Here is a 22,806-nt window from a genome sequence, read left to right as displayed (position 1 = left end):
TTCATGGAGACTGTGTCTGAAGTTTCCACTAAGTGAATATATTCTCGCTTTTACAAGGCAGTCTGTATTAACGCTGTGGTAGCTGCTTTGTGAAACACGGTTAGCTACACTGACAGTGTCTGTTTATCAAGACAGGATTTACAAGATGGCCTCCACCACCGCAGCCGGGGATTAGGCTGCTAAGGCTTGATATCACCCAGTGATTCATGCTTTCTTAAGAGGTGTGTGTGAGAAAAAGTGAGAGAAGAATTGTGGTAACAGGTATCACAGGGAATCTGACTTTTCCATGGCAGGATATCATACGCAGGCTGGGGAATCGAAAATATTACGTGTTTTTCCCACGATAATCAGATATCACATCATTGTGAAATGTAACTGTGAGTACAGTTAGCGTTCAATAATGCTTGTCAATAAATCACCTGTATCTAAAACAAGGTGGTTTCCCCCTTCTCTGGTCGTGTTACATTGTAGCCTCAAAACCGCTGTCACTTAATCCAGGCCTCAGCTCAAGTAGTCAGTTAATCTGATTAGGTCGAGGCTTTATGAGGAGGGAGACACAGATCATCTCTACATATTAGCTTTCACATGACCTTGTGACAGCAACACCCTTCTGTCAGGCTCCGCCCTTGTGTCTGCTCCGCCCTTGTGTCAGCCCCGCCCTTGTGTCAGGCCCCGTCCCTTGCATCAGGTCCACCATTCTGTCAGGCCCCACCCTTCTTGCCAGGCCCACCCTTCTATCAGCCCAGCCCAATGCATCATGGGTATGTTGGTGGGCAATAGTGTGTATTCACGCATGCATATACGGTTGTCAGTGTATGCGAATTGTGCCAGGGTATGTGTATCGCCTACTCTGTTTCTCAATGTGTGTGTGTGTGTGTGTGAGTGTGTGTGTGTATGAGGGAATGGGAGCCAACGTAACAGAGAGAACTGTGAAGACCGGGCATGGAGCCAGCTGGCAGAGTGCCAACATGACCAAGCTTTTTTCTGTGTGTGTGTGTGTGTGTGTGAGAGAGAGAGAGAGAGCTCTTGTGGTCCTCTTGTTCTGTAATTTTACTCCAAGCCTCTTGCGCACGCCCCCCCCCCCCCTTTTCTCTCTCTCTCTCTCTCTCTCTCTCTCTCTCTCTGTCTCTCTAAAAAACACAAACATGAATGCTCATATTCACTCTCCTAGAGTGTGTGGGATAAACTGTGCTCACACATATGAGAGGAGAGGTGAGGAGAAGAGGGTAGAGAGGAGTAAAAGAGAGGTGAGATAAGGAGACAGGAGAGGTAAGGAGAGGGTGGGATAGGAGGAGAAGAGAGGAGAGATAAGGAGACAGGAGAGGTAAGGAGAGGGTGGGAGAGGAGGAGAAGAGAGGAGAGGTGAGGAGACAGGGGAGGTAAGGAGAGGGTGAGAGAGGAGGAGAAGAGAGGAGAGGTGAGGAGACAGGAGAGGTAAGGAGAGGGTGGGAGAGGAGGAGAAGAGAGGAGAGGTGAGGAGATGAGAGAAGAGTCCTGTCAGAGTTTCTATTCTTAGGAGTTTGATCCTCTGACGTTTTTTGCACTCTAGATTGAATACTTTTAGAGTGTGGGAAGACCATTAAATAAATAAAAAGGATTACAAATAGCTGTACAATTACAGTGTGGCGTTATAGAGAATTAGGACATCTGTAATTTCAGAGCAAATACTTCAGTTGCTGTAAAGTCTCTAACCTAAATCATGGAGTGAAAGAAATAGTGAGAGAAAATAGAGAGAGAAAGGGAGAGAAAGAGTGAATGAAAGAGCGAGAGACAGAAAGGGAGAGAGAGCAGAATGTAAACGTAAAGAAAGACATCTTTTCAATATGCTGACAGCTCTTCCCCTTTGGTGACCTGTTGGTTTCTAATACGACCTGAACCAGGTCCAGTTTAGCTCCTGAAGGTCCTTTTGAACTCAGAGTGTTTCTCTCTCTCCCTCTCTCCCTCTATCCCCCTCTCATCTCTTCCTCCTCTCCCTCTCTCTCTCCTTCTCTCATTCTATCCCTCTATCCAAATCTCTCCCTCCCTCCCTCCCTCCCTCTCTCTATCCCACTCAATTTCTCTATCCCTCTCTCCCGCACTCCTGTCACTCTCCCTCTTTTCCTCCCTCACATTCTCCCTCTGCTCTCCATCTCTGCCTCCTCTCTCCCACTAATTGCCTCTCCCTCCCTCTCTTTATTTCCCTCTCTCTCTCTGTTTCTCTCTCCCTCCTCCCCCTGTCCTTTCATCCCCTCATCTTTCCTTCACAATCTGGAGATGACGTTCTTTCTTTCCCAGATGTTGCTGTTGTTAAACATAATATTAAATAATATAGTAAATCAGATGCCATAGGAATGATATTCTCTGCCATATATGGATCTATTGGTAAATATTGTAATGTAATAAATGTATTGTAAATAGCTCCCTCTACTGTCATACTGCCACAACAGCTGGCCTGTCAGTCTGCTCACTGTAAAACAATCAGTCTAATGAGTGCACAGACACAAACACAAACACACTCATTTAGTTATTACAGAATAAAAGTGCACTTGTGTGTGTCTGTGTGTGTGTGTGTGTGTGTTTGTGTGTGTGTCTGTATGTGTGTGTGTGTGCGTGTGTGCTGTCAGTCCTGTTCGTACATACAGTCTCCAGCCTGTCTAAGCTGGTGTCAAGGCAGGACAGTTCACAGAGTCAACAGGAGTTGTCTCCTGTCTGTCTCTGTCTGTCTCTATCTGTCTGTCCATCTGCCTATCTGTGTCTGTGTGTCTGTTCTCTCCATTCCCATAAATGTACATTTTAAACCCTGTCACTGTTCACTGTCTACAGCATCTATATGCCAGTCAGCAAGCAGGATTTGAACACTGGTCTTGCAATTATACAAAACATTTAATTTGCTGTATTTAGTTTTTTCTGTATTTTTGTTAAGGAGTTTTTCTTTATATATCTGTAATAGTTGATTATTAATTGAGTATTGATTTAATTGCTTCATATACCTACTTTGGACTTTTTTTAATCAATGTTAATTACATTTGTTGGGACTTTTATTAATGAACTATGAGGACCCGGAATCAAACCACAGGTTACACCTTTGGAAATCCTGGACTGGAAGAACATAAGTCGCTTTCCATACTTCAGGAACAAGTCAGCTTAGAATTAGACAAAAAACATTTGGCCCTGCCATAAATCTGTCTCCATTTTGTCAGCCCAGCAGACCCTGTATGTCATTAATAAGGACATCATTTGGATAAATAAAACCATGTTTTCCACCCGCTTCCCACCATGACCTGGCACAGGAAATATCTATTAAAAAGGTATATATTCGTGTCCCTCTAGAATCAGCATCACCTTTGACCCCTAAAGAAATATACACATTGGCAGCAGATGACCCTATCTGCATGTCATACAATGGTTTGCAGTTCATCTCAGCAGCGGTGAGACAGAGTGCAGAACCAGACTGAGATCAGTGGTTAGCATGACGAGGGCTGACTGGGAGATTTTAGCCTTTTTTTTTGCTGATGCTGGTGGTGTATCGAATGTGTCTAGTTCTGTCAACCAACGGGTCCACGGCCCAAGTTGTTTTGACTGCACCAGTCCCCCGAGGCCGGGTCGACCCCTCCACAGTGCCCATCGCCGTCAGTGGTGTCACCTACAAACCCGAGTAGCTTGACAGATGCTCTGCTGGGGCCGGAGCCTCTGGTGTGGAGCAGAGGAGGGCTGAGGGATCCAGTTACAGCTCGGGCTTAGCTACGACAATAGCAACATTAGCACATTTAGCCAGCTAGCCAGAATGCTGAAGCTACGCGCAGCGCACCAAGTGACCATGCTTCCAGTGCTGTGCTGCCTCCTTCAGGCTCGGAGTGGCATGGCAGGTGAGCTATGCCGTCTGAAGAAACATTATGCTGTCCGAACTGCTGTCCGATCCCTGCCCCTTGCCACACCCACTTCACCTCATGGTGACACAGTTCACACCTTAGTCTTTTTGTATTTGTTAGTCTAACCTGATAACCTGATCTTTTGACACCTTATGCATCTGTAAATGTTTATCACTGAGTGTGACTTACTGAACTTTTGGGTATTTTCTTGTGCAGTAAATAATCTCTTTGTGGTCTTTTTTTTTTAATATTTGTTATTGTACTCATGTGTAGTCGAATGTCTTGTCTTTCGTTTATTAGCTCTTGGCCAGTTCGACGTTGTAAATGCGAAATGTCCTGGCCTGGTTGAATGAATGTTAAATAAAAGAAAGATGTCAGACAGAGACGAGGGATGACAGAGACGAGGGATGACAGGAAGTTCCTAGTGGGGGGTGAGGGGAGGTGTTTTCCATCTGTTAATATTTGATGATGGAGCTAACTGAGATCATGGTGCTCCTTTAAAGCATGTCCATGTTGAGTCACTTCCTGTTACAAGTCATTAGTCACTTTGCACAGCACAATAAAAACATTACTTAATTTAATTTAACAAATGCTGGGTGGAATTCTAGGATGTGGATTAAAATCTAAGTATTAAGTAAGTATTTTCTTAAAAGTGAATTACGAGATCGGACTGAGGGATCTCTGACTGTCTGGCCGGGATTGGTTTGGTGGTCTTTGGCTACATTTACACACACCAACATGTACATGAACCAGTTTGTTAGAGATTACACAAATCGGTGCACCTATTAAACTAAGCCAATGACTGGAGCCTCATGTGGAAGGTTGGGGTTTACAGCTGGCGTACTGAGGAATGTTTGGTTTAGAGCTTCCGTAGTTCTCGTGAAATCTCCTTTCCCCTGGTTTCACATCCAGATGAACAGGCTGATCAAGGTTTGCAATGACAATATCAGCAAGTTCGGGCCGTCAGTCAGACATCACACGGAATGTATGTGTGTTTGGTTACAGGTTACCACTGTATGCATGACACGGTCTGAAGATGGTGTTTGTACCACATAATCCTGTAATGCAACACTCACTGAACGCCCACACACCCTCAATCCTTCCCCCTCTCTCTCTCTCTCTCTCTCTCTCTCCCTTTCTCAGTCTGTCAGTTCTTTATTACAGATAACAGCTGTCTCACTGCCCCCCCCCCTCTCTCTCTCTCTCCCTCTCTCTTCACCCCTCCTCTATCCCTCTTTCTCAGTTCTTTAATGTAGGTGACAGCTAATTCACTCCTAAATGACCGGTTATTATCTCAGGGGGCTGGTTCACGCTGCCCCGCTGATTCCAAAGGTCATTTCTCTGTCTTCCTATATCGATCTGATCACCCTGTTCACGTGGCCCAGTCCCCCGATCTCTCCCTCTTTTTCGGTCTGTCTTTCTATCTCTTTCTTTCCCTCTAACGTGTCTGCTGTCTGTCCTCTCGGGCAGCTCTGGGTCTTCGAGGCCCCTCGGCCTGTAGAACAGGACAGTGAGTAGTAGTGGCTTGTAGGGCCGTAATGGATCTGTCAATGAGGGGGATAGAGATATAAAGTACCTGGAGGGTTCGGGAGTGAAGCATGCTGGGTTATCCTTCATGTCCTCATACACAGGACAGTGACACCATCTCAGTCTAGTCCCGTCCTGAGAACACATGGCTACTGTTGTTGATGATGTTGTTTTGTTATTTTTAGCACCTATTGTATTGTACATCAAAAACAATGTCTCGTGTTTTGCACTTGTGGCTTGGGACTTAGGCAGTTAAAGCATGAAAAATACTCAAGTGGAACACGTTTATTTTATGAATCTATAGAAAGGGAGCGTAATTTCCAGCCCCGGCTACAGGAGTGTATCTGTTGTGGACAAAATAAACACAGACAATCAAAGGGTTTGAAGGTGTGACCGTCTCCTGTTATTCAAGCCATTAAATGTTGTTCTGGGTCCTGGTTGTGTGAGAACAGCTGGCAGTGAGTCCTGCCCGCTGTGGAGACATGCATTTTCCTCACATTGTTCCTTCACCAGGGTGGCATGACTTCTCTTTGTATCCAGCCCCTCTGCTTCCTGATCGCATAACCATCCAATGTCTTCTGAACACTCAAGGTTGCTTCCAGATTGTCTGGAAGCCGTGGCGACAACAACTCCCCTTACCTTTATTCGTGACCAAATAAACATTGTATTGTTTTCATGGGGTGGGGGGGGGGGTTGCTGATCGTTGTGAACGAGTTTGAAGGAGTGGTGACAATCTGCAGTCACTGTTTTCTTTTTCATGTATTTGAAAGATTTGCCCATGAGTCAGTTTTAACCAGATTATTGTCTAAGTGAATTAAAACAGATTGTCTTGTTCTGCTTTTCTTCCAGTTGTACGAGTTGGATGATGATGACAAGAGGAAGGAGTTTCTTGATGATCTCTTTAGTTTCATGCAGAAGAGAGGTATGTTTTTGGTCTTAATAACCTAATACTGCTTCATCAAATCACGGTTATAATTATTATCTGTCCAATTTAGGTATTTTCTTTTCCCACTTAATGGTCTTTGGAAACATTGTAAATGTATCACCTTTAAATGTTCCATTACCAGTTTCAGTGTCAGTCCCATTACCAGCCCCAGTTTCATTGTCAGTCCCATTACAAGCCCCAGTTTCAGTGTCACACCTATTACCAGCCCCAGGTTCAGTGTCAGTTCTATTACGAGCCCCTGTTTCAGTGTCAGTCCCATTACCAGATCCTGTTTCAGTCCCATTACAAGCCCCAGTTTCAGTGTCAGTCCCATTACCAACCCCAGTTTCAGTGTCAGACCTTTTATCAACTCTAGATTCAGTGTCAGTCCTTTTACCAGCCCCTGTTTCAGTGTCAGTCCCATTACTAGCCCCAGTTTCAGTGTCAGTCGCATTACCAGTCCCAGTTTCAGTGTCAGTCCTGTAACCAGCCCCAGATTCAGTGTCAGTCGTATTACCAGCCCCTGTTTCAGTGTCAGTCCCATTACCAGCCCCAGTTTCAGTGTCAGTCCCATTACCAGCCCCAGTTTCAGTGTCAGTCCCATTACCAGCCCCAGTTTTGGTGTCAATCCCATTGCCAGCCCCGGTTTTGGTGTCAATCCCATTACCACTCCCTGTTTTGGTGTCAATCCCATAACCAGCCCCAGTTTTGATGTCTGTCCCATTACAAGCGCATATTTCAGTATCAGTCCCATTACCAGCCCCAGTTTCAGTGTCAGTCCCATTACATGCCCCAGTTTCAGTGTCAGTCCCATTAGAAGCCCCCAGTTTCAGTGCCAGTCCCATTACCTGCCCCAGTTTTGGTGTCAATCCCATTGCCCGACCCAGTTTTGGTGTCAATCCCATTACCAGCCCCTGTTTTGGTGTGAGTCTCTTTACCAGCCCCTGTTTCAGTCCCAGGATCATTACCAGCCCTTTATGTCAGTTGCACATGCTACCCTACTCTTTTAATTTGCCTGGATTGCAAATTCAGAATGCCATTGAAAATTGCTACAACTATGTATCTCACTTGTACATACTGTACATTATAGTTAATTGGTAAATGTTCACACCTATACATTCCACGTGTACATACACATACTTAATACATTTTCTGCACTTCTCTATTTGCGCTTCCTGCTAGATGCTAACTGTGTTTCGTTGTACTGTACTTGTACTGTTCAATGACAATTAAGTTGAATTCTAATTCAGTGTCAATCCCATTACCAGCCCCAGTATCAGTCTCAGAATCATTACCAGCCCCAGTTTCAGTCTCAGTCCTCTTACCGGCCCTAATTTCTCACACCCATTGCCAGGACTGATTTGCTAGGTCATCAAATTCAAATTGGGTATATTTTTTTCAAGAAACAATTACATGTCACATTTTCAACATTTGATATGTTGTTGGGACTATTTCCTATTGTGTATATGTTTAAATGATTTGCACATCTTTGCATTCTGTTTTCATTGACATTTTACGCAGCGTCCAATGTTTTCAAATAAGGGTTGTATTATCCAAGGTGTGTAATAAATGGTATCTTTCTAATTTGACCCCTAACCGTATACTATTAATGTAGTAACTCAATCTTCATCTAGTATAACAAGCTGAAATTATGCTAAATGAAAATGTTGTCATTTAGGTGGGAATCCAAACTACCATTATCCTTTGTGTAGTTTCATTCTAGAAATCCAATACTGCCTGAATCATTTTAGTTACCACTCTAGATAAACTGTAGGCCTCTTTGTCAACAAAGAGGCCTGATATTCGAACACGACATACATTTTCTTTTTCTCAACGGGGAAAAGCAAAGGCCACATCAACCTGTAACAGCATGGGTGTACATTGATGTCCTCTATTCTGAGGCGGTGAATCAATCACAACTTCTCGACAAACATTGTAAAAAAGAAAAACAACGCATGGAGACCATCGGGTCAGACCTGTTTTGTTCGAACCGCGCCACTTGCATTCAGATCCTGAGATGTGAGTTGCTCAATGTTGCGGGTGGAATTAGTCAGCTGTCTCACAGAAAAACACACGCTGCCTATCCGTCTCCCCGTCTCAAATGACCCTCCTCTCCCTGACCCGGCTCAAAGGTAGTGTGCTGTATGGAAACAGGGTGCCGTTTGAGACGGAAAGCTCCAGCGGTTCAGACAGAGGATTTGGGGGGAGGGGTGTTTGTTCAACTTTAATCCATTAATGGAAGTGTTGGACAGTTTAAGGCGTGGCTTTAGGTTGGCCCACCCCCAGGTTACCATCGGCCTTCTGAGGTATTTTACTTTATGTGGTTAATGATAAACAACGGGGGTTTGTCACGTGAATAACACACCGCAAAGTGGTATGTGTGCGACTGCAAATGTGCGCCTGTGTGTGTGTGTGTGTGTGTATGTCAGTAGATATATTAAGTTCACAAGGTGACAAGGGTCTAGTTTGGAGACACTTCTCGGTCACTAGGGCTTAAGACCTTATGGATTGTTGCCCAAGCGTTCAATTAGGGATTGATTTAGGATTTAGCGATAGGGCGGAGACGGACTTGGTCGGAGAGAAGGTTCATCATCCTCCGCAATATCTGCAGTATCTCTCTCTGTCTTTAAGACTTAATCAGAGTGGCCTGTCTCCCGGACGGACCAATCCTACTAATCAATGTCTCTCCAACACGTCTTTGTCATCTGGTTACCGGGTGCCAATAATGGCCTGGCTGAGATCCTGAGGAGAGAGAGGAGAGTGGACCGGAGAGATGTGGCCCTGTCTCTCGTTTTTGTCAGGCCAGTCTGTAATGTCTTGTAAAATTATTGACAACCAGAATGCAGTTTTGTTTTAACCTCCACGTTGTGTTGTTGTTTTAATGTCTTATGATTAGCTAGCTCCGGAGACACCGCCTTGGTTAGCCAGGGCCCCAGTTCCTACTTGGTCTTTCATACAGCAACACTTTGATTTGACAACCTCTTCTTACTCTGTCAGATTTGATTCATTTATTGGGAAATGGCATTATATAAAGCATACCAAAAATACATGGCCTAAATAAAGTACAGGACATACAGCTCCAGAAAAAATTAAGAGACCACTCTACCTTTTTCTTTCCTTTCCAAAAAAGTTGAAAAGGAACGTTTTGAGTGAGGAACAGAAGCGTTCAATTTGCAGTGGTCTCTTAATTTGAACACTTCTGTTCCTAAATTTGCTTGTATTTCTGAAATCATCTTGACTGACTGAATGCTAACTAAATGCTGAATGTGATGCTGGATGTTTTTACCGGAAAAGACTTTCAAAGTCAGCATCATTTGAATTCCATTAGTCTGCGCTCCAACATGAAACAGGACTGTAGTCCTCCCTCTTGTCCCTCTCTTTGTCTTCACAGCGCGCACACACACACACACACACACACACTCATCCTTAGAGGGCAAAGGGTTCTCTAAGTGGTCTATAAGTGGAGAATTTTAAGACTGTAATTGGGATGTCAAGTTTTACATTACGTTTTCTTGGCTGTTGATGTCTAGGCTGAGGTTGGGCCAATTCTTTGTTCCACGTCTGGTTAGAACTTCTGCTCCTGGACCTCCTTTTTGAAAAACTGTTTGTGTTACTGAGATTAACCGCCAGTGCCCAGGTCTGATGGAATTTGTGGAGAAGATCAGTGTACTGCTGAAGGCATTCCTGGTTGGAGACAGAGGCTCTAGAGTCTAGTTGACGAATAGAAGACATTTTATTTTCAGTTGTCCAGCAGTGTGAGGCAGAGTGCTGCATACCTCTCCAGTGTTCTTAACAATTCATTAAAATAAGTGTTTAAAAGAGTGGGGCTCACACAAAATCCCCATTTTGATATAGATTGAGACAAATGGAGACATTTTGAGACAGATAGACAGTGAGAGATAGAGACAGATAGACAAATTTTGAGACAGATAGTGACTGAGACATTTGGAGACAGATACAGATAGAGACTGATAGAGACAGTGACATTTAGATAGAGATAGACATAGACTGATTGAGGCCTAAATGACCAGGACTTCTACAGGATAGAGCACCTTATAATCTACATAGTCCACTACACCAGAACACTGTTATGATTCATATTGCAGCCGACCCTGATCTGGGTCCTTCTGCTGACAGTAATAGGGGATGTGAAGCACTGGTTTGTGTCTTTGGGGTGCGTGTGGGTTGAATCTCACTCATATTTCAGTCAGGTTCCCTGACAAGTCAAACAAGATTAATCGTTTGCTGTAACCCATTAGTACTTACAGTTGAAATTACATTCAGTAAGAGAATGTTGCAGTGATGGTGGAAAAATTTCAAAATGACAGAGGAGACAATTTTTGCTGAAAGAGTGTGACGGAATCCCATGCTGGAGCCGTCCCATGCACCAGGGGCAGAGGTTTAGACTGAGGTGTGCCGGACCCCCCAGGCCACTTTGTGTGGATTACAATTAATGGACATTCTTTGCAAAAATGTGCATTTTATTTTTTTTTGTGCGGCCCAATCGGCTCTCACATTTTTATTGGCAATTGCAAACTTTACAGACCTGTTTAAACCTAGAATGCACATCTTGTTTTTCCTGCAGTTAAAGAAAAGTCCTGCAACGCCGGGGAAACTGAATTGAGATGCAGCACAGCAGTACATCTTTGCTCTTTAAAACGAAACTGTGCATTTTGAGGAGGTGACATTGTCACATTATGCAATCAGACATCCATCAGTAGAACACCTCTTCCCATCTGTTCCGGGTTCTAAGGCCCGAGTCTAGATTAATTTGGCTATACTTCGTAAGCGTGATGCCCGTTTTGGGGCATATGTGTTTCAAGTGTTTTCTGGCAGGCCAGGAGGGGTTACCAGGTACTGTGTGAGGCTGTTTAACAGAGTTGTGCTCCGTATCCTAACTCCAGCAATGAGGAATCAGTCACCCTGAGTCAGCGATGGGGCGGAGGGATACGGCAAGACAGAGTTGAGGCTGTGAAGCGGCCAGCTGTCGTCATGCCACCAGGTCTAAAATTGCCCAACCTCTTTACCACGGGCTGTGTTTGGCTAGTCTAAATTCAGCCGTGAGCTTGGCCGACGAAAGGTCATTGATCAAATGGATCCTGTGCTGCATTTTATTATTTATAACCTCCAGCGCAGTGCAGGTCTTAGTGTGGGTTTCAGGGGGATGTGAACCTAGCAAACATTCAGAAGAGTAATGAATAGATATTAGGGGTGCGTCCTGACTACTGAGATGTCAGTTGTAAATGATGGCAGGTTATTTTGAATACCATATCCTGTACTGCTGGGTGATAAATAGGCTCTAAATGAAGTGGTTGATTCTAGAATGAGATGAACACCAATTGAGTTCCAGGTAAATGTTATTGACGTCGGTTTGAATTTGAACCGTTTGATGAATGACTGAATAAATACACCGGCCACGATGAGGTCTTTTGAAGGTTGTAATTATTCCCTTCTGAACTTCAATCAGGAGCGACTACTCTTTGGAATGTATTCACCTAATGTTCACCTTTGTAACTCCTCATGACATTAGAAACGTAACTGAAAATGTTTAAATTTTTTAAATGTTCTCCTCACGTAGTGATTGTAACAGCAAAAATATATCACACAGTCTTTGGACTATTTACCTCTCTCAAAGAAAATTATTGATGCCTAACAAATAGTACTTCAAATTCCCTTTTTGTTACTTTCCAGGGTTATTTACTGTCAGCTCTAAACCATGACAGAAGTATCCAACTTTGTCGTACAGGCCATTTATTGAGCACCATCCGGTCTCATAAACACTCCATTCTGTGCTCATTACACCCAAGAACAGAACAGGCTGACTGATGCTGCCGTGGCCACAAGCGTGAATGTTAGCATTTTATTGTATAATGTTTGTATAAGAGTAAGAGGCATTGTCATTATTAGGTATTATTATAATACCTAGGAACAAACACTACACTCACAGACAGACACACACATGAAAACACACACTGACACGCACACATTGTCCTTTTGTTTATGCCCCGGAGGGTACTGAGGTTTGCAGTGGTTGAGATGACAGTCGATTGTTTGTGTATGTGTGTGGGTGTGTGTGTGTATGTGTAGGGGTGTTTATGTGTGTGGGTGTGTACGTGTGGGTGTGTGTGTATGTGTAGGGGTGTGTATGTGTGTGGGTGTGTACGTGTATGTGTAGGGGTGTGTATGTGTGTGGGTGTGTACGTGTGGTTGTGTGTGTGTATGTGTAGGGGTGTGTATGTGTGTGGGTGTGTACGTGTATGTGTAGGGGTGTGTATGTGTGTGGGTGTGTACGTGTGGTTGTGTGTGTGTATGTGTAGGGGTGTGTATGTGTGTGGGCATGCGTGTGTCTCTCGTTTGAGGATGGGTATTATTTCCAATATTGAACATTCGACAAGAAAAACCCCCAGGGCATGGTCGGAAGCTGTCATAGTTAGAAGTCAGACAGGAAGCTGTCATACTTTGGAGACAGACAGGAAGCTGTCATAGTTAGAAGACAGGCAGGAGGCTGTCATATTTAGAAGACAGGCAGGATGCTGTTGCAGCGAAGAGAGGCAAGAAGCTGTCATAATTTGGAGACAGACAGGAAGCTGTCATAGTTAGGAGACAGACAGGAAGCTGTCGTACATAGGAGACAGACAGGAAGCTGTCATACATTGGAGACAGACAGGAAGCTGTAATTGTTAGGGGACAGACAGGAAGCTGTCGTACTTAGGAGACAGACAGGAAGCTGTCATTGTTAGGAGACAGGCAGGAAGCTGTCATACATAGAAGACAGGGAGGAAGCAGTCAAAATTAGGAGATAGGCAAAAAGCTTAGTTAGGGGGGCCCAGAAGGTTGTCATAATTAGGAGACACAATAATTTGGAATAACTTTATTCTGTTCTTGCAGTAACTTCCCTTCTAGCAGCAAACTAGAAGTTTATTTGCTTATAAAGGCTTTTACATTTGTAATTTCCACAAGAACAAAAATCAGCACATATGAAAAATGACCATTCATTGTAAAACACATAACAATTCAAATGTCTTTTCCTGCTGTCACAATCTGAAACAAGTTATAATAAAGCATTTGTGTCTTGGCAAGTAAAGAACCCACTGTGTTGTTAAACCACAAAGTACCTCTCTGCTTTGCTGTGTATCAAAATATGTTGATGAATAGGATCATATTTCATAGAAGTTTTGATGTGTTGGGTGGTTTGGCATATCTGTGCCCATAACATGAACTATTTATGGGCGAAGCTTGGGAGTGTCAGAATCAAGTTACTGGGAATTAGTTTCATAAGAGTATCTCAAATCTCTCCCAGTCTCTCCATTTCACACACAGATGCATTCATGCATACACACACACACACACACTATATTTAGTGTCTTGATGGTAGTGACATTCATATGATGGATACAATATGTCCCAGTATAAATGAGTTCAACATATTTCTGTATATATGAGTACAACTTGGCTCTGTATATGAGTACACCTTGTCTCAGAGTATATTTATGAGTCTCCTTGTGTTTGATAAGTACAGCCTGTCTCAATGTGTATGATGAGTACAGCCTGTCTCAATGTGTATGATGAGTACAGCCTGTCTCATTGTGTATGATGAGTACAGCCTGGCTCATTGTGTATGATGAGTACAGCCTGTCTCATTGTGTATGATGAGTACATCCTGTCTCATTGTGTGTGATGAGTACAGCCTGTCTCATTGTGTATGATGAGAACATCCTGTCTCATTGTGTGTGATGAGTACAGCCTGTCTCATTGTGTATGATGAGTACAGCCTGTCTCATTGTGTATGATGAGTACAGCCTGTCTCAAAGTGTATGATGAGAACGTCTCAATGTGTATGATGAGTACAGCCTGTCTCATTGTGTATGAGGAGTACAGCCTGTGTCATTGTGTATGATGAGTACAGCCTGTCTCATTGTGTATGATGAGTACAGCCTGTCTCATTGTGTATGATGAGTACAGCCTGTCTCATTGTGTATGATGAGTACAGCCTGTCTCATTGTGTATAATGAGTACAGCCTGTCTCATTGTGTATGATGAGTACAGCCTGTCTCATTGTGTATGATGAGTACAGCCTGTCTCATTGTGTATGATGAGTACAGCCTGTGTCATTGTGTATGATGAGTACAGCCTGTCTCATTGTGTATGATGAGTACAGCCTGCCTCATTGTGTATGATGAGTACATCCTGTCTCATTGTGTATGATGAGTACAGCCTGTCTCATTGTGTATGATGAGTACAGCCTGTCTCATTGTGTATGATGAGTACAGCCTGTCTCATTGTGTATGATGAGTACAGCCTGTCTCATTGTGTATGATGAGTACAGCCTGCCTCATTGTGTATGATGAGTACAGCCTGCCTCATTGTGTATGATGAGTACAGCCTGTCTCATTGTGTATGATGAGTACAGCCTGTCTCAATGTGTATGATGAGTACAGCCTGTCTCATTGTGTTTGATGAGTACAGCCTGTCTCATTGTGTATGATGAGTACATGTTCCACTATAGATCCAGTCATTAAATACCCCAATTGATCACTGTGGCTTTGATAATCTTTCTAGCAGCTAGAAGCCTGTAAGGAATTGAATCACTTTAATTTGTCTTTTGAATATCAACTGTCCTAGCTACAGTAAAGATGTGACTGGGGGCTGAAATTATATGAATCTGTCTGCTGAATATCTACTACCTGACAGTCGTTAGAATTGACCCTGTAATCGGATTCACTTTGCTGGGTCGGCTTTACCTGCCTCAATATCACTACTTTGGCTTTAGTACCCCACTTGATTGGGTTGATCTATTTTAACAGAATGTTTCGTGGCGTTGACTTCATCTTTATCTGTTGTTTTTTCTTTCACACGAGTGATGCAGGTACTGTAGCCATGTGCTTGCTGTATCAGTGGCAGCATGTTTTAAAAAAACAAACTCATTCTAATGTTTTTCTGGTTTAAACATCCAGTGCCTTGTTACTGTGACGCCATAGAGTTCCCGGAGCTGCTTTTGAACTCCCAAGTCAGGAATTAAACTGTCATCTTGACATTTCGTCCAATGAGCATCTTTTCTGCTAGCATCCTCTCCTTCTCTGGGAACATTTCCTGTCTCCCTCCTGTCCCAGCAACCCCATATTGTATTACAAGACTACCTATGAACAGTCAGATTAAGACAAATTAAAGTGATTCAATTCCTTACAGGCTTCTAGCTGCTAGAAAGATTATCAAAGCCACAGTGATCAATTGGGGTATTTAATGACTGGATCTATAGTGGAACATGTACTCATCATACACAATGAGACAGGCTGTACTCATCATACACATTGAGACAGGCTGTACTCATCATCTTTATCTGTTGTTTTTTCTTTCACACGAGTGATGCAGGTACTGTAGCCATGTGCTTGCTGTATCAGTGGCAGCATGTTTTAAAAAAACAAACTCATTCTAATGTTTTTCTGGTTTAAACATCCAGTGCCTTGTTACTGTGACGCCATAGAGTTCCCGGAGCTGCTTTTGAACTCCCAAGTCAGGAATTAAACTGTCATCTTGACATTTCGTCCAATGAGCATCTTTTCTGCTAGCATCCTCTCCTTCTCTGGGAACATTTCCTGTCTCCCTCCTGTCCCAGCAACCCCATATTGTATTACCAGACTACCTATGAACAGTCAGATTAACCCCCCCCCCCCCGTTTCGTCTTTACCTCCACCCATTCTGGGCTCCACCAGTGCACCCCGCTGCGCTCTAGCCTGAAAGGGGATTTGGGGCCCAACTCCTCCATCCCTGCGGGCGAGGCCCTGAGGCCTGGGGTCGTGACCCCCGTGGTGTCCCCTGGCCCGACCGTCGTTAATCACGAGCTGCCAGGGAAACAGCACAGGCCGGTTGGGCAGAAACGAGAATATGCAGGAACTCTTTTTTCCTATTGAAGCAGCACGACAATCGTGTCACTGTTCACCACTCAGACAGTCTTGGCTATGTGGGTGTTAATGTGTGTGTGTGTGTGTGTGTGTGTGTGTGTGTGTGTGTGTGTGGGTGTGTGTGTGTGTGTGTGTGTGTTGGTGTGTGTGTGTGTGTGTGTGTGTGTGTGTGTGTGTGTTCATGTGGGGTGTGTAGGTTGTTTTTTTTGGCGTTGTTCAGTAACAGCAGACTGGTGCCAGTGATCAGAAGATCACTTTTTCTCACCATATCCAGTCCTGTGTTCATACACGACACGTAAGGCCAACATATCGAAGTCAACCACCCTTCCCTATTCTGCTTGCACTGCCTGCACAGGATTTGAGCAGCAAGCACGGCAGTATGTATGTATTCAATGTGTTGCCGCTCACTCAGGGACCCCAGGAGGTCAGGCTGACAGGTTACAATGAGAAGATGCCCAATGTTCGTGCCACATTTATCTTGAAATGTTGCCAATGGAGGGATCCATTTAAAGGCTGCTCGTAGCCTGCTATTGGACAGGAAGAGTGGGGGAAGATGTCCTGTAAGCAGCACACTGATGACAGTTGGTCCAGGTGTTCTGTCTGGCCAGCTAAAGTCTATGGGAGAACTTCAGGCGTTGTTCTATTGTAAGTACTGACTACAACTGAAATTGATTTGCTACGATAATAAGCCTGAGGTGAAATAGTGACATCTTAGTTGGTTTCTGGTTGTAGTTTTACACACTCTGGGAACACGTCCACTGGAAGCTTTTCCTAAATAAAGAAGGAAATATCTTTGTCCCGGACCTGTAGCTTGTCCGAGGAGTGATGGAGGCTGTTAGAGAGATCTGGTCAGAAGCCGATAGAACAATGCTCATGTTAAAGTGTCTTTTGTGTACTGATAAATATCCTGTGTGATGGACAGTCGCTCTTCTCCCGGCGCTGTTTGTGGATATTAATTGATTACCACTCCAGAAACCACCATCAGCACTTTCTGTTGAATAAGTCTTTTAACTTTTGTCCCAGCCAGTGTAATTATCTGAAATACTAACTGAGAAGAAAAGACCTCCTGAGCATAGCGTTAAAGAATGGTCCTGAGCTTCGATCGCTACAACACTAAATATCCTGTAGGAAACTAGGTGGTGCTTTGACTTCTGTTCTTTTTCTTTTCCTTTTTCAAGTTCCACTCCTTCCTCTGAGTCTTCTTTTAAAATCAAGACTTAGTTTTGAAAGCAGTCAAATGTTTGGAACTGGGATGTTGCTGTTGGGGTTTTGGTTCCTCCATGTCAGATGTGCGTTCTGGCATACAATAGTAGGTGCACTTTGGTAATTTCTCAAGGTAGCCGATGACGTGTAAGCTGAGCCATACAGGCGTGTCGGCATACAGACTTTCTGTATGGTTTTATCTGTAGGGCTTTTGGCTTTTCATCTTTTTCCCGCTCCATTTATTTCAGGCTGATCGATCTCCGGAGACAAAGACACATCTCCATGGCTTGAGCAGGGGAACTGAGAGACGGACAGGGGGAGAAAGACAAATGTAGTCTCCAACCTCTTATGGAAAATAAACGACTCTTTCATCGTATTCTACTCTTAAGAATAACAGAGCGCTATTCTATTATACCGTAGTTCTATATGGCCTCCTAAGCTCAAAGACAGTGGATTCAGAATATAAATCGTTAAATGACTAAAATGTAGAAAACCACTGAAGCGCCACTCCAATTAGATGGGATGTCCTTGTGTAGATAAACCGTTGTTTTCCTGCTAGCTGCATTGCATTCGTCCTTAATTTCACGGGTTAAAAGAGCAGGTCAATGAACGGGAGAAATGTCTCCCGCCAGCCTCATTATCAGCCTGCTGCGAGGTGCGAAAGTCCACGCATCGGTAGCGAAGTCGAGCGCAAAGATGATGATTACTCTTCTCTAGTAGGCCCCGATTCCCTCTGCAAGCTCCAATTACACACTCCAATCTTTTAGCAAGTGAGCGATTAACCAGAGGACTGGCGTTCCACTGTTAAACCGTTATATGAGGTGTTTTTCCGGCATTTGCCATTCCTCATTGTCAATGTGATCAATGAGCTGATCAGATCGTCCCTGCTGACAAAAGACCCTCCTCTCTGCTTTTATCCTCCATATCTCTTTCAGGGAATCGTCCAGAAGAATACATCATGCCGTGTATTGAAAGCACATAAATCTGTTTTTAAGAGGCCTGTCTTGGACGGGTCAGCTCCGGCCAGACAAAGACTTTCTGGACTAGGGTCGTTTGTATTTATAGCCCCGTCGCTCGTTGTGTTGGCCATTGTGGGATCCAGAGAAATAATTGTTTTATGGATCATGGCCTGGCTGTGCATTATCACCGCTGAGAATAGGAGTGGAGGGCGTATGCATGAGGGTCTTTTATGTTCAACGGTTGTCACGGTTACTATACAGTAGGTTTCCTATAGCCTGGTCGAAAAGTAATTGCCAAAAAAATAAGGTAATTGGGCTGAGCTCCAAAGGAGCTTGCTGGATTAATGCAGAGTGGACTCTACCTCTGTGATGGCCGATGTTTCCCAGGTTACCAACCTGTCCATGTGTGTGGAATACTCCTACAAAAATTGTATTCTGCTTCTGGTCACAAGTCAAATTCCACAACAGCTGAGCCTCTTACTCCTCACATCTCACTTCTCCCCTCTCCTCAGACTCTCGCTCCTTACCTACTACTCTCTGCTCACCTATTTCCTTCATCCTCTCTGTTCTGCACTTGAAAATGTTCTTGTTCCACACTGTCCTCCTCCACACTGTCCTCCTCTAACTGTCCCCCTCTACACTGTCCTCCTCTACACTGTCCCCCTCTACACTGTCCTCCTCTGCACTGTCCTCCTCTACACTGTCCCCCTCTACACTGTCCTCCTCTGCACTGTCCTCCTCTACACTGTCCTCCTCTGCACTGTCCTCCTCCACACTGTCCTCCTCTAACTGTCCTCCTCCACACTGTCCTCCTCTAACTGTCCCCCTCTACACTGTCCTCCTCTGCACTATCCTCCTCTGCACTGTCCTCCTCTACACTGTCCTCCTCTGCACTGTCCTCCTCTAACTGTCCCCCTCTACACTGTCCTCCTCTGCACTGTCCTCCTCCACACTGTCCTCCTCTAACTGTCCCCCTCTACACTGTCCTCCTCTGCACTATCCTCCTCTGCACTGTCCTCCTCTACACTGTCCTCCTCTGCACTGTCCTCCTCTACACTGTCCTCCTCTGCACTGTCCTCCTCCACACTGTCCTCCTCCACATTGTCCTCCTCTGCACTGTCCTCTACACTGTCTTCCTCCACAGTCTCCTCCTCTATACTGTCCTTCTCCACACTGTCCTCATCTACACTGTCCTCCTCCACACTGTCCTCCTCTTCACTGTCCTCTACACTGTCCTCCTCTACACTGTCCTCCTCTTCACTGTCTTCCTCCACAGTCTCCTCCTCTATAATGTCCTCCTCTACACTGTCCTCCTCTATACTGTCCTCCTCCACGCTGTCCTCCTCTTCACTGTCCTCTACACTGTCCTCCTCTACACTGTCTTCCTCCACAGTCTCCTCCTCTACACTGTCCTCCTCTACACTGTCTTCCTCCACAGTCTCCTCCTCTATACTGTCTTCCTCTACACTGTCCTCCTCCACACTGTCCTCCTCTATACTGTCCTCCTCCACACTGTTCTGAAAGGCACATTAGAATGAAAGAGAAAGGCTCAGATATTCTGTACTTCATGAGACTTAAACAGACCATATCCCCCCATGCTCTCAGTCAAGTAACTCAGTCTTAACTATGAGATAACTTGAGGTACACTGTACTAGATTTTATCTTGAATCCCACTCTTCTGTCACTAATTCCCATCACCGGAAAGTCTGCCAGTCAGCCAGCCAGCCAGCCACCCCTGAGTCAGTTAGTCAGTCCGCCAGCCAGTCACAATACATGCATGATATATAGACAGTTTAGTGTGAAATTGGAAGCCGCTATAGATAGGCTTTTGGTGCTACTTTAGATAAAATGCCAGCATTTTCCTGGCAGAGAAACAGAATAAATCTCCACTTTTAATGTTGTCTTCTCTCAGACCTTCTTCTAGTGAACCCAAGCCGTCTCATAATTACTGGCCTTAATTGATGTGTTTTTACCCCCTCAGACAATAATTCAACCACCCCTCCCTCTCCTCCCAGCTTTCACTCCACTGGCTGCTGCTGTTTGCACTATATTTCTGCTGGTATTGATTGCTATTATGGTAAATCCGATGGGCACAATGGAACTCTATCAGCAAAATACAGGTTAATTATCTCAGGGTCAGGCGGCTCACAAAGGGCCGACCTTTCCCGCTTTATGACCAGGGCATTAAACTGCACTGTACAAATTATTATCAGTCTCCTTTTATCCTGCTAATTAAGACCTGAGTCTTGGAGGGGAGTGTGGTGGAGGGCGGAGGGGAGAAGGGGGGGTAGGGAGGAGGGGAGGAACTTGAAAGCCTTGTCTTGTCTTTTTACACAGCCCAGAACTAGCCTGGGGATGTTGCTATGCTAGTCGTCTCCAGGGTTGTGAGCACTTGCTACATAGAGCTGACTGAATGTTAATCATGTTAGACCTAAAGATGTGTCCTCAGGTGTTTGATCAACGGACCCAAGAGACAGCCACCCAACCTTATAGGGTCAACTCCTTTCAAATCTTGGTTCACCAGTCCGAGCACTATACATGTTTCAGAAGGTAGTAAAATAAATATTTACAAAAATGAAAAATACCGAAATGCGCAAAGACTTAATAACAAATTGAACGCCTCATGGCCACTGAATAGCTACAGGGAGTTTTTGTATTTATTTCAGGTGTTTTAACCGTTTAAATATGTGGTCACGTATTGACATGATTTAAGGGCTCGCCATTACGATTGCTTTCAAATTGAAAATATGTGTAATTTTGTTGTGTCTATAACATTCTGTTCCAAATACTTTAGTGAAGTTTATAACTTTCTGATCCCAGCGGCGGTTTGAGTGATTGGTTGAGGCCCCAACATCATACATTTTTTTTTACGCTGTTGTCCTCATCCAAGCCATATCGGCAACATTTTGAACATACCTTCTTTCTTTAATGTTGAATGGAACTGCCACTTCTATAGACACTTGCACTGCTGCCCCTTTCAGTAAAGTAAAAAACTTTGTTTAAGAATAATTACAGTAAAAATAATTATCTGATGGGTACATACTGACTCATAATCTACCACTACATTGAAGCGAAAAGCACGTAGCCACTTTGTTCAAGTGTACAGTTTCCTAATCAACTGCATTCATTTACCTTCCTTTTCTCACTATGGCGCACCTTTTCTCATCTGTCAGCTGGGAGGGCAACAAACACCTGGATCAGATATATTCTGTGTCACTACACTGTCAGATCTTTCTTGGGGTACCAGGGGAGGGTGAACGTCAACATGGCTGATTTGTGATCAGTAGCACTGTAGCTTATCATTATCATCATAACAATCAACATTGGCATCATTTTAATCAAAATGCCTGATGTTTGAATAACGACGTGAAAGAATTGAATCAATATCTTCTTATCCTCTGTCTGGTGGCCGTTCGTGTTGGTCCAGGTCAGGGATAGCACTTTCTTATGTGACTGTCAAAGTGTCATATTCAGTAGGCTAATAGCCGTAGCCGCTAAGCTATTCAAGTTTATGACGCAAGTAGTAGCCGTAGCCGCTAAGCTATTACCGGACATTCACCCTATTTTCCTCTTTCCTTCTTTTTTTCTGCCCACTCACATACCAGCGTTTCATATTTTATAAACTTTTTGGAGAGGTGGAAGTAGGAACTACCGTGAGAAACAATATGGGACCATTTGAGTAGGAGAGGGGGGTTCTGTCTCAAATATAATTTAATTCCCTGTACAAATATGTATTAAATGGCAGGATTTAATCTGAGTATCATTTTGAGTAACACAATCAGATCTTAAGACAAATAATAAATACAAAAAAATAAAGACGACTGCCTACCTTGCCTAATAGTAGCGACCGCCACTGTCTGTTCAACACACTTTAGTTGAGTTTGTAATATTCTATTCCACATGCTTTAGTGAATTTTATAACTATCTTTTAGAAGTCTTGTGTAGAATAACCCTTTGTTCCACTAAAACATAATGTTCAGAATGTACAATACATACATTTCATTAGCATAGTTTAATTCAAGATGATAATACAACCCTGTTTCTAAAAATTTTGGGACACTGCGTAAAATGTAAAGAAAAGCAGAATTCAAATTATTTAAACCCTCTATTCAATAGAATATAGTACAAAGACAACATATCAAATGCTGAAACTGAGAAATGTTCACTTTAAATTTGATGCAAGGTACACGTTTCAAAAAATATCAGACAACTAATTAGATCAACAGGTCAGAAACATGATTGGTATTAAAAGACAATTCCAGAGAGGATGGGCCTGTCAGAGATGAGAATGGAGAGGGGTTTACTACTCTGTGAATGACTGCGCATGGCACAATTCAGGAATAATGTATCACAACATAAAATTGCAAAGAGTTTGGGGATCTCATCGGTACATAATATCATTAAAAGATTCAGAGAATCTGGAGAAATCTCTTTAGGCGAGGGAT

At 43.8% G+C, this 22,806-nt stretch overlaps 1 protein-coding gene across 4 annotated transcripts in view; it reads left to right on the top strand.

Moving 5' to 3' along the window:
* Positions 1-22,806, top strand: part of arid3c (AT rich interactive domain 3C (BRIGHT-like)) — a 90,242-nt gene that overhangs the window by 53,083 nt on the left and 14,353 nt on the right. For all 4 annotated transcript variants that reach the window (XM_010876947.3, XM_010876948.3, XM_010876946.3 and 1 more), the window contains one exon: positions 6,225-6,297. In XM_010876947.3, coding sequence (XP_010875249.1) covers positions 6,225-6,297 — 73 coding nt within the window. The remainder of the gene's footprint in view (positions 1-6,224; positions 6,298-22,806) is intronic.

This window comes from Esox lucius, chromosome 13 (assembly GCF_011004845.1).
Source record: "Esox lucius isolate fEsoLuc1 chromosome 13, fEsoLuc1.pri, whole genome shotgun sequence".
NCBI classification, from domain to species: Eukaryota; Metazoa; Chordata; class Actinopteri; order Esociformes; family Esocidae; genus Esox; species Esox lucius.
This window is presented reverse-complemented; position numbering and strand designations above follow the sequence as displayed.